This window comes from Pseudomyrmex gracilis, unplaced genomic scaffold, assembly GCF_002006095.1.
Source record: "Pseudomyrmex gracilis isolate BER0280 unplaced genomic scaffold, ASM200609v1 scaffold_91, whole genome shotgun sequence".
Classification (NCBI taxonomy): Eukaryota; Metazoa; Arthropoda; class Insecta; order Hymenoptera; family Formicidae; genus Pseudomyrmex; species Pseudomyrmex gracilis.
The window spans coordinates 344,886-357,475 of NW_018020675.1; the positions used below are offsets into that span (position 1 = coordinate 344,886).

At 39.5% G+C, this 12,590-nt stretch overlaps 1 protein-coding gene across 1 annotated transcript in view; it reads left to right on the forward strand.

Moving 5' to 3' along the window:
• LOC109855504 (single Ig IL-1-related receptor-like) overlaps positions 1-12,590 on the forward strand; it is a 168,546-nt gene that overhangs the window by 147,328 nt on the left and 8,628 nt on the right. Inside the window, exons 4-6 of the mRNA XM_020429824.1 lie at positions 5,771-5,901; positions 7,160-7,324; positions 11,975-12,112. Coding sequence (XP_020285413.1) covers positions 5,771-5,901; positions 7,160-7,324; positions 11,975-12,112 — 434 coding nt within the window. The remainder of the gene's footprint in view (positions 1-5,770; positions 5,902-7,159; positions 7,325-11,974; positions 12,113-12,590) is intronic.

The window sequence follows — 12,590 nt, forward strand, 5'->3', positions numbered from 1 at the left end:
AAATCGATGGAGAAAACACACACTCGTCGGAGGCGGGCGATGTAAAAAAAGTGAGCGTTGGACTTAGGTGTGTTTATAAACGACGACGACGACGACGATGACGGAGATTATTGCGAGAAATAAAGAGCTTATTTCTCCAAGCCAAAGCTTATTTTTCCACCATGAAAATGGAGATTACATGTTATAAAGCACCGCGGAAAGCTTTGTAACGCGTAATCTCCATCTTTTTAAAAACTTGCGGTTTTAAGACTTGCGGTTGAAAAATAAACCGTTCGAAACTACTACCACCACTTTGAATCTCTTAGCGAGATTAATAAATAATATAAAAAAAAAAAAAAAAGATAAACACAAGCAAAATGCGATGATGTGTATACAGCAATAACTCGTAATGACGACAGCTCGAACGAGAGATGCGAATAGCTTACCTTACTTTGAAGATATGTAGTTTGTTTCATTCTGAGAATTTTTCACATCGTATCTTTTTGTGGCGATAAAATATTTGGCGGCGCGCGTAGTTTTTTTTTTTTTTTTTGTCTTTTCTGAAACATGCAATCAATTAAGATGTTGAAGCTCGCAAAGAACAAAAAGAAAGAAAACGAGGAAAGAGAGGTACAATAGCCCGCGCGGTTGTCGAGGTTTAATTAAAACTCTGTCAACGCGCGCGCAACATCGAACTCGACAATGGGCTTAATGCCGATTCTCGGTGAAATAAAAAACACCGGAAAAGAGGACACAGCAAAATACGGCGCTCGCGCGAAAACGACGAACGCCCACCCTCTTTGTAAGTAGCGATGGGATCGACATGAGCTGTGAATTGTATGTGTACAAAACGCGAATGGACGTGTTTGACAAAGTTTCATATTAAAAACTTTGCGCGAGAGTATCTTTTCAAAAAAAAAAAAAAAAAAANAATTTTTACAATTCTCTACACACAGAGTTACTCCCCGTTTTTAAGTTAAAACAAAAAAAAAACTCTTCTTTAAATCTTAAGTTTCAAAAAACATTTTACTGTTTCTCGCAATTTTATTTGTTTATATGTTTACAAACGCACACTTGAAAAAAACGAGAAAAGTTTTATCTCAAATTCTCGATTCTCTGTATGTAAATCTAAAATCTGCTATTTTCCATATATTTGACGGCATTTTTTCCCGACGTTCGCTTTTTTCCCCGAAATTCGTTTCGTATCATCGCTCTATCTCCCCATCCCTCTCTTCTTCCCGTCAATTCTTTCCCATTCTCCGCTCGTAGATTACGCTCGTCGTACGAAACTATTTTTCTCTTCAATAGGACGAGATTATCGATTGCTCGCAGCGAAAGCACCGCGTAATCCGTCCTCGGGGAAAGGAAAAAAAACGCTCGCAAGCAGCGAGATTCGACGCGTTAATGGTCGGGAAGAGAGTCGGGAAAAGGACCGAGAGAGCAGCGAAAGGGACAAAACGTGGGAGAGCGACGAAAAACCAGAGAGGAATTAACGCGCTTCGCCCTATTCGGAAAAGAAAAACACAATCGAAACGGCGATTTCTGGCACGTGGTGAAAAAAAAAAAAAAAAATTGGCCGGACAAGCGAAGACCGAAAAGAATCACGGCGGGTGTGATTTAATTACTGTCTGTGAAAAGAGAGTCGTCTAGTTTTATAAAAAAAAAATTGTTATATTTGAGAATTAAAAAAAGTCAGACTAAAACTGGGCGTGCTTTTTCGCGAGATAATTAATATCATAATCAAGGAAAAATGTGAAATGAAAAAATGAAGAATTGAAAAAAAAAAGAATTTTTTTAAACCAAGAGATATATTGTCATCGGTAACGTCAAATCCGACAATGGCTTAATGCCGATATTCTCGGTGAAATAAAATTAAAAAATGAAAGAAAAAAGAACCCGGAAAAGAAGATGCAGCAAAATACAAGCGCTCGCGCGAGAAAATGAACGAAACACCTCTTTGTAAGTATAGCGACGGGAATCGACATTGTGTATCATCAGTAATACACGTGTATATGTGCGCTTTCAAAGAGTGACTCGTCGTAATCTTATTTTCTCTCTCTCTCGCGTCGCACACAAATGAGAATGCAATTTTCGTTTTCAAAACGCCGCTTTCAAATTTGGCTCCTTTCGAACAGCAGCAAACACATTATCGCTAATTTCCGCTTCGTTTCGGATTCTCGCTCGGGCAAAATCCGCGCGGATCTCATCGAGCTTAATAAAACACGTCGCGCGCTAATCCGCCTACAAGGCTCGACGGGGGGGCGGGAGAGGGGTTTGGCCGGGACATCTCGCCAATTCGGCTCGATCCCCTCCGTGCTCACTGTTCGCTAATACCGACCGGTTTACGCGCGATTAGTTCGATTAAATTAGCGGCGCGTGCTCCGGTTTTGGGGTGTCAAGTTTACGGGTTTTAAACGCGGCTATTAATCCCGAAATATCATCGCGTGCATTGGGTGGGACGGGGAAAGAGGAGAAAAGGTGAGAGGGGGAGAAGACGCACCGTATTCTCGCGCGCGTGAATAATTGCCCTCGCGGACACACTAATCTGTCACGCGACACGTCGCGCTCGTTCGTTCTATGAGCAATTTACTTTTTCACGCTTGTCGCGAATCACACGTGCTTCTCACGTGACAGGATTTGATACATGCGTTTTTTTTGTTTTTTTTTTGTTTTTTGTTTACACAGAGAGTCTATGTGTTGCGTTTTGTAGAATTTAAATATTTGTACCGCACGCAGATCCTTGCTTGTATGTTAGATTATTTACACATTACACGGGCTCTTTTTCTTTCTCTTCTCTGTTATAATCACACATCAATTTTATTGCGTACGCGATTACAGGGAAAACATGGAAAAACCAATTCGCAGTACTTCGGTTTATACGAGCGATATTCAATGAATCGAGAGTATACATTTCGTAAAATGCGAGTCAATAAGAGCGCCACGATGGAAAAATTATATGGGAGGATGAGTTGCGCTAAAATTGGATCTGAATCGAACGCAATTTGAGTCTGATATCGCGTCACGATCCCGTGTTGCCAAGCAAACATACACATAGACACACATACACACACACACACACACACACACACACACACACCGAGAAAGAGAAGAGGACAGAAATGTATGTGTGTGTGTCTGCGTGTGCACAAGTTTCTAAGTAAAAATGTCATTTCTAAATGCTTTTGCGCGCACGCTTGTATATCGAGCAATAATTGCAACAATTGCATCGGCAATTGTGTCTGTTAATTGCGGCGAACTGATCTCTAATAGAGAACCACGCTTACAAACGCAACAATAGTGTATTTACCGATGATTGCGTGTGTATGTGTGTGTGAAAGATTATTATTGTTACACACACACACACTGCCCAATGTGTCAAATAATTATTGACATTATTTTATTTGCATAGTAAATGACATATTATGTAATTATTTGTGATGTTTAATTAACATTTAGAGTAATTCTATATTTATTATCTAATTTACAATAGTTACGTCATAATATAATAGTTACATAATTATGTTTATTAACATTTGTGAAGAATTGATAAAACACACACGCACATATTTAAATGTGTGCAAAAAAATTTATTTTTTACTTTACACGTAGCGCTTTCTAGTATTTACACAATTAAAATTTCTTCAGAGGCGCGCGAAACAAAATTACACCACTCGAAAACTTCCCGCTCCGATGTTTTTTTTTTTTTTTTCGGTTACTCGACGTTTCGATCTGTGATCGATCGATTAGCGAAGTTCGTGGATTGACGGTTCGCGCGGGACAGGCCGTGACGTTCGACGTATGTGCCTATCAATTGAAATAGTTTTAATCAACTTAACGGCCCGGAATTTATAGAGCGTTCGTAGAAACGAGTGGCTCGTTCGATGATGCTCGCGGCACTTTAATCGAATAAAAAGCCGCCGTAATACCTGGAACGGATAACCAATAAAGCTCTCGAACATTCCGAATTACACCCCAACGATCGTTGTATCATTTCGATAGAGAATTGGAAGCAGCACACTTCGGGGTCCACACACAAAGCTCTCCACCGAGAAACACACAACTCGTGTGATTTTCTTTCGCGCGGTTACAATATTCCCCGGCCTTTAATTCACATCGTTTCGGCGACTCGGTATAACGAAACCGCGCTCGCTCTCGTATACATACAACACCGATCGGGTTGAAAAGGGATATGGGGGGGAGGAGGGAGGGGGGAGGGAGGCGAGAGGGGAGGTCTAGGATTCTTGCCAAGTTGCAGTTGCATCGGAGACGGGAAGTGCAACTCGAGCTTATCGACTGTACCACGCCGTGGAAATCGCGGACAACACGATTTATTCGGCGGCGCAGCTGTTAAATTGCGAGACACGGGGAGAAAGCGGTTGCCGAACGGTCGATGTACGAACTGCACGATTCTCATAAATGTCAGCGTATAAACATCAAACTCGAATGTGTGTGCTTCGATCCGTTAAATACCAACACCCGGTGTGCTGGGACTCGAGTTTTCGTTCGCGCGATCGAATCGAAACTAACAATCAATCAAACGACGCTACAATCACAGAAGGAGAAATCGATATTTTAATCTTTTCAATAGTGCAAAGTTGTAAATTCAATATTTTGCAAGAAAACGTCAGGCGTTCAAGTCTAGTGTCGAACACACGAAAGTAACAAAAACGTTCTGTATCGTTTTTTTTTCTTTTTTTTTAATTATTATATATTTTTCTAGTCTTTCTTTTGTTCGCGCTATCTCGAAGCTCGGAATTTATTTATTTGCGTTCGTGTTTTCGCTCTTTTGTTGCGTCCGGGTAGGAGCCCCAGTAGGAGCGAAGGGAGGAGGAGGAGGAGGAGGAAGCGTGTACGAACGAACGAGCGCGAAAGGGCCCCGCGAATGAATGAAATTATGCGGCGGGAATTAATTGCGCGGGTAAGTCGTGCCGAGTCGTGCGAGTTGCGTCGGTCGGCAGCCCGTAATTAAATTAGCATGGTGAAACGTTCCGTGAGTTAAATGATTGTGTAACGGGACGCGCGCGCGGACTCGCTCTTTCGTGGCTCGCCGCACCGAGAACGCCGAATGAAACGCGCGCGCTCCGGATCCTCTTCCTGTTTTTTTCCTTCTTCCTTTCGTACCGCCCGACAGCCGCTGGGAAAAAAGGAAGAATAAAAAAAAAAACAAAAAAAAAAAAAAAAAACAGAACGTACACCACGAGGTGAAATACACATGTGTGCGCGCGCGCTTTCGTCCTCTCGACGCACAACTCCGGATTACAAAACGCGGATCCCCGAAATGTGCAATAATGCCGCTTTTTCGTATATCGCGTAACATATCCACGGCGGCGACCCGGGGTGGGATTTTAATCGTTCGTGTGATAAAAGTTTTTTATTAAATTTCATGTCGAGCAATGTGCAGTTGAGTCCCGTCGAGCTTCTATCTCTTGCGAGCGCGAAAAATTTGACAATTATTTTATTCGTGGATATCTGCAAAATAATATTTTGTTAAATTCTAATAACACAAGCTATAATTGAGCCGTCATGTCGATCTTGTTGATTAAATAATATTAATAATATTAAAAAGATTGAAAATTAAATATATAGAATTTTTATAACGAATAAGTAATTTTTATGACAAATAATTTTTCAAACACTAAAACTGTCTTAGATTTAAATCATCTCTTTTGTGAGGGGAGATTTAAATCTGAAAAAAGTCTCTGCGCTCCGCTTTTTTGCCAGAGATAGTTCAAATATTTTTGGAACTGTATACAGTTATATAGTAACGGCGCACACATATCTCTGTTTTCAGAGAGAACGATCAGATAATCGGCTCTTATTTGGAGATCGTGGATGTTAAGCTTGAGGATTATGGCGAGTACAAATGCGAGGTCAGCAATGGCGTTGACGAGGAACGGACGGTGACAGCTCACGTTCGACCAGGTCAGTAAAACTCTTCGAACATAATTCAATTATCTTTCGTTAATCATTAAAAACTTTGAGATCTTTAACAAACATAAAATAAAATTTTTAGACTCGAATTAATTGCAATTTAAATTTCAATTAATGTATTTAAATATTATATGTATCGTTTATACTTTTTAGATGTAAATTTGATATTTTTGCTGTGTTTTGAATTTGGATACGAATTTTACATACGTTCAATAATAGGAGTACGGATGATTGGTCGATAATTTGATACTTTATTGAATTTTATTTTACATTTTGTTCAATGTTCACAAATGTTGAATATTATTTACAGTAATTTTAAAGAAAAAAAAACGCACGAGTTGTTATTTTGATTAAATTTTCAAAACGCAACGATAGAGTAAACCGATCTCGCTTTGTTATTTACAGTTATTTGCCGTTATTGTTAATTACACTTTTAAGCACAGTGCGTTTATCCAATCTCGATGCATTATTCGCGCAAAAACAATCTACCATCATATTCATTCTAATAATCACTGGAAATGTTTGGAAAATAATATCAACCCCGATATATCCCAAACCAAGCTTATTTAATTTATTGATTTTAATTATTGTTATATGTGACAAATTAATTTCGAGCAAATTAGCAAGACACGCCGCTTAACGATGAAATCTCATTTTTTAATTGAACTTGAAATGAATTTTTTATTATTTTGTGGTTTTTTTTTTATACTGTAACACCCAATTGTTGGTTTCCGATATCGCGTACGTTTAAAAAATGTATCGCTTTTACGTTTCGTCGAAAGTTTCATGTTTTATTAGAGATAAAATATTCTCTCGAAATCAAGTGTTTTTTTTTGCTGAAATTTATTCTTTTTGTGTACAAACAAACGTTCATAGTTTACCAAGTTGTTTAAACATAGGAAGTTACGTGTTTCTGATATTATTTCGAACCAATTTTTTGATTCACTTCACTTTTAGTTTGCGCAATTGATTTTAATGAAATAAAGTTTTATTCAGAGAACCTTTAGATCTCAATGTTTACTAATGTTATTATTATCATTATTATTTAGTATTAAACGGGAAAAAATCCAATAATATAAAAGAAGAATTAAAATGCACACGCAGAAATAAAAAGAATTTAAAATTGTTTATCATTTCAAACGTAAAAAATGTTATTTTTTATGAAAACTTCTTTTGATTTTAAAAAATATGTTATATATATATATATATATATGGAATCACGTGTTTGTTTTTTGTGTTTGTTTAACAGAACCGCAGTTTATGCTGAGCCTGCCGAGTGGATCCTGGCGGAAGTCACTTCTGCTGACGGTTCTCGCTCTCGTCCTGCTGCTATCAGCCGGCGCATTTTACGCACGCTGCTGGTTGCCGCTCGCATTACTCTGCAGGGACAAGTTTGGTCGTCTCGAGGAAAACGGTGAGTACATAAATCGCAAATAAGTTCTTTGCGCGATCTTTTGCCACCTGGGAATCGCATTCTGAAATTCTCTTGACCTGCGAGAGCACGGGAATTTTCTAGAAATTTGAGATTTTGAAGATCGACGATTTCGGTCATGAAATCTTCTTTTATATCCTTACGAGATAGCAAAAATTTCTCTTTTCATTTTGCAAAATGCGAAAAATTCACAAAGTTTCGTAAAAATCTCTAAAAGTTAACGAATTCAAAGTACCGGGGGTATTTCAAACACGGGGGAAACTCTGAAGGAAGTAGAATTTAATATTCCATGCACACGAATGAGAGAGAAAGGAGCAGAGTGAGAAGCGCACCCCTCCCTCCCCCCTATTTTCCGTTGTTCAAAACTTGCTTTGATTCGAACGATCTAAATCACCGGAATATATATATATGTATACATATATATATCTCTCTCTTTCTCGCTTAAAGACGGGAAATACATAGCCTGACGTTAGAACTCTTCGAGTTCGCATAGATCGCGCGAGAATCTTCCTTTTAATCCCGGGACTAAGAAAATCCTCGTCGGCCAAAGGTCTTCCTGCGCCTTCGTTCGTTATCCTTCTCGTTGCAATAGTCCACTGTTTTTTTTTTTTTTCTTTTTTTGCGGCGACTAATTCGCCGCGGCTGAGAAACGGTAGGAGGTGGTAGGAGTGAGTGGGATGCTACCGGGTAATTATCAGTGACGCTTTTTCGCCCACTTAATTGCAACTCTTAATTACCGCGAGAAGTACCGCGGGACTCCGGCATGGAAATTAAAGTGGCTGTTCCGTGATCCTTTTCCCGCCCTCCACTCCGCTGATTGCCGTCTTAATCCTTCCCGCTTTCTTTCTCGCGTTTCCGCCCCCGCTTCGTCGCTTTACTCTCGATTTGTTTAAATAACGCTGATAGCAGAAGCGAGCCTCATGGGAATCCTTTGCCGGTGTTTGCGTTTTAAGATCCTCCGAGGAGCTTTTTTCCTTCTTTGCCGCCGCCGCTGCTGCTGCCGCCGCGTCGCTTCGTCCTTATGTATTGCAAATTGAAAGGGGTGAATTTTTTACGAGACTGCTTATCTCCTGAAGAAAACACGGGACCCGGGAGGTTAATCCTATAAGTGATATCACGCGCTGATAGCTTTTTTCTTTTACGGCAATAATATTATTCAACGTGCTATCTATAATTAAAATTTAAATTGTACAATCTATCTGATACTCAAATCGCGGAAGGGAAAAAAAATTCGCTTCGAAATTATATAAGTTTACTTTTGTTTAGATCTCAAAAGACAGAAACGAAATTCTAACGATTTGCAATTTTTTTTTCTGAAAGTCGCGGTTTCACAAAAAAAATAAAAAAAAAAAGCATCTTATATTGTGAGAAAAATACAATCTTGTGATGCAAAAAAAATGCGCTCCTTTTGCCAGCGCCGAATTTAATCCTTCTAAAAGCAAAGGGGGTCGGATAACGGGAAAAAAGGGGGAGAAAAATTTTTGCAGTCACAAAAGACGACACAGTGTCGTTTTATCCCTCCGGGACGTTTTCCCGGAAGAAGAGACTCGCATAAATAGGAGTCTCGATTTAGTCGGGGCTTAATGAGCTGCGTCTTTCTTCCTCTTCTCGGCTTTTTTTTTTTTTTTTTTTTTTTTTTTTTTTTTTTTATCTCTTTCTTCTTCCTGTTTTTTTTTCTCGCCACCACCGATCGCACTTTAATTCTTCCCGCTCTCTTGCAATTTACTTAAGTAACGCTAATTCCGCCGGCGGCAGGAACTTTCAAAGGATCTTACGAGGACTCCTTTCTCCCGGACCCGTACCCGTTTTCTCGGTGCTTCAATATTTCAGATGCGCCGTAATATGAACAGCAAAACGGCGTAACTTGTTACATCGAATCTTCCTCTTTGCGCATTACGTTTAACAATTAAAGTAAGATTATTGCCAACGTTTAATTCGCACCTTCTGATTTAAGATGATAAAATGAGGCGGGCGAAGAGGACTCGCGGAGTTTCTCCATCCCCCTATTTCGGAGTTAAAGCACGCGTTCAAGAATATATATATATATATATGTGTACACGCATTTGTATACACAGAAAATTCTCGATTATTACGCGAAATATTACGATAATTATGCTGCGATATATCACACGTAAAATGATGGTAAACGTATTCGTTTCCAAAAATTTGTTGGTGGAGAATTATTTCATGAAATTTTTTAACAAGTTTTAAAATAACTGTTTTTGCAATCTCGTTTTGCGAGAATTCTTTTACATTTTGTAAATTTTTATTTCTTTTTAAAATTTCAATAAATTTTCTCTCTCTCTCTCATTAAAAACAAAAAATATCCCAAATAAGAATAAAGAACATTTATATATAAATTATACATATATATATATCTTGAGGGAATTCGAAGTTATTTCGAAAAGCTCCGCTGTAAAACCCTCAATCTGAAAGATACATCTCTCTCTCCGGTGTTTCTTGCTCGCGTCCCTTCCCGAGACGAGCGGTCCGGAATTGCAACGTCGCGCCGCATCGGGCCCAATTATGCAGGCCTGCAATTTGTGGCATTAGCCATGCAACGAGATATCATTAGCCCGACCGCGTGGTCGGCTCGACGGAAATGATACTGTCACGTCGTCGAGAATCTTCACCAGACGGCGGAGAGTTCGTTGTTTTCTCCGCTCCGGAGCTATATAATGGTAGAGCGGCGGCGCGGCGGAGAAACGTCTCTCCCTGCGCGTTCCGGGAATCGGTCTCCGGTAATCGTCGTAATTTTCTCTCGCCGTTGCCCCCGTATAAGGCGGCGACATCGTGAGACATTTGTTCGTCGTGAGAAATCGAGCGGCAACAACGCGCGACGTCGCGTCGGACTTTCGCGAACAAAGTGAGCGGGCTTCTCTCATCTGCGAGTCAATCGTACCGCGTCGCAAAATGGCTGCGGCTCGGAAACTGTAACAACAGTTTGCTCTCTCAGTGCAGCTTCGTTGCTCCGTTCAACGAACATTTTAACTTTTAACGCAAATTTGTATTATCTATAACATGTACGTAACAATTTTCGTAGTTCACTTTAATAATTTTCTTAGTTCAGTTTCCTTCAGTTTCCTTTCCCGTTTTAGGGGAGGAGGTTTGGTTGTGCGGTTGATTTAAGAATTACGTTTTTAATTGTGCGGGCGTTTTTTTTATTTTCTCTTCCGTTCGCCTTTCCGGGGAAATGCTTGATTCGATAAATCCGTTCCGGGGGATCACGAAGAAACGAGAAAAAAAAAGGACGGCCGTAACCGATTTCTTTAAACGCCCCGGTTGCGTCATATAAGCGCCACCGCCATTACGGGCGCACATTATTTACCTCTATGGGACGTTTTGCGCGCATAATGGCGAGCGGACGATAACGATTTAATCTATTTCTCGAGTGAACGGTTACGCGCGCGGCTTTCCCGACTACGCGGCGAATAAATTTCGAGTAAACGGAAGCGATAATGCGCGAATTATTACGCCCCTCTTCCTCTCGCTCCCGTTTGCTTCCTCTCTCTCGCTCTCTCTCGTCCCCATCACGCCTGCTCCACTTAAACTCCCTCGCTCCCGGGATCGAATGGCTCGTGCAGAGGCGCCAAATTTCTGCTTTATATTCATAAAGGGGAGCGCGAATCTCCCCGCCCTCGCATATCACGCGAAATACGATCGTATCTCTCATTGTGCCGAGAAATTACTCGAGATCGCAAATTAATCCGTTTTCGAAATCAAAGATCGTAAAATTTGATTTTGCTCGAATCGTTGTTTTTGTTAGTTTTTGGAAAAGTCAATGTTTTTTTTTGTAAGATCGCGGGGAAAAAGAGGAATCTTATAGGGACTTCCTTTTTTCCATTAAGTCGGCGCCGCGCCTCGCCTACTCAACACTACGGTGTGAGTTGCACGAATTCTAATCTATTGTGATGCTAATTGGGTGTTAATTGGGCACTAAAGTCGGCAATTACGTGCGCTCAAACCGGCTCGATAGGCAATTAGAATCTAAATAGAGTATCTGACGTTTCTCTTAGTGTTATTTATTTTTGGTAAAAAAAAGATATTTTGCGCATTGAGGAGAAAATTAAACATCGGATGTTTTTAATCAAAACGCTTGATTAAAAATATTTCGAAAATTATACATTTTGTCTTTGCACGTGTGCTTTTCTTTTTTTGCAAAAAGGTATTGCGCATTGAAGAGAAAATTAAACATCGGATGCTTAATCAAACGCTTGATTAAAAATGTATTTCGAGAATTTTATATAGCGAGCGAAGTGCGTTTAACAAATTTTTGTCCTCGCATTTTTGTTTCCGCGTCCTCTTGCTTATTACTTGCAATGTGAAAATATTAAAACTAACTGTTTCAAAAACTAACGAAACAGTTTCGCAACATGAGAGACATAGATTTTTGCACAAAAGTAAAAAAAAAAAAAAGAGAAATAAACGAATTTAACGAAAAATTTTGATTTTGTTATATTTTTATTTTTATTTTTTTTTTTTTTTTTTTTCAAGGATTGTTCGTATTATCGACATGTGTCTCTCTCGTCACTTTTACGTCTTTGTCTCTGAATTGTTACTTTCGATGGCGTCTCTGGCGCGCGGAAAAAAAAAATCGCATGTAATCACGAGACACGTAATTATGCATTACAGACGGGAAGGAATGCGACGCGCTGGTTTGCTACCACGAGAAGGACTCGAGTCTGGTGATCGGCATCGTGATACCCACGTTGGAGTCCAGGCATCGATACAAATGCACGGCGCTCGAACTGTCTCACCTGAATCACAATTGTGAGTATTGCCTCTCTCTTCGCTAATTAACGACAATACCTACTCCACTCGTGCAGTTACGTGGTAGTGGAGTAATACGGAGGAATATATACGGTTGGAATACCGAAGTACACCGGAGTTATTTCATTTCTATTCTGGGTCTCTCGTCTGGGGTTTTTTTGTTTGTTTTTTTGTAACGAAGAGAATTTTCTCTCGCATGAATTTTAACATTAAATTTCCAAATTGACGAGATTAAATTAGCTTTCGGTTAATTCGATACATAGTTGCAATTTAATGTGTTTCAAAGTCCGTCGCGAATGTGCAAATATTTTTCGTCGATTTGATTCGCTCAAAATTTTGTGTCAATTACTTTTAATTAACTCTTTGTTTTTTTTTTTTTTTTTTTTTTTTTTTATATTTTTATGTGGAGATTTTACTCAATCTCGAACGTACGTGTGTAAAGTGATTTGAGAACAAAATTTTTTTCTTTATCTCTCTT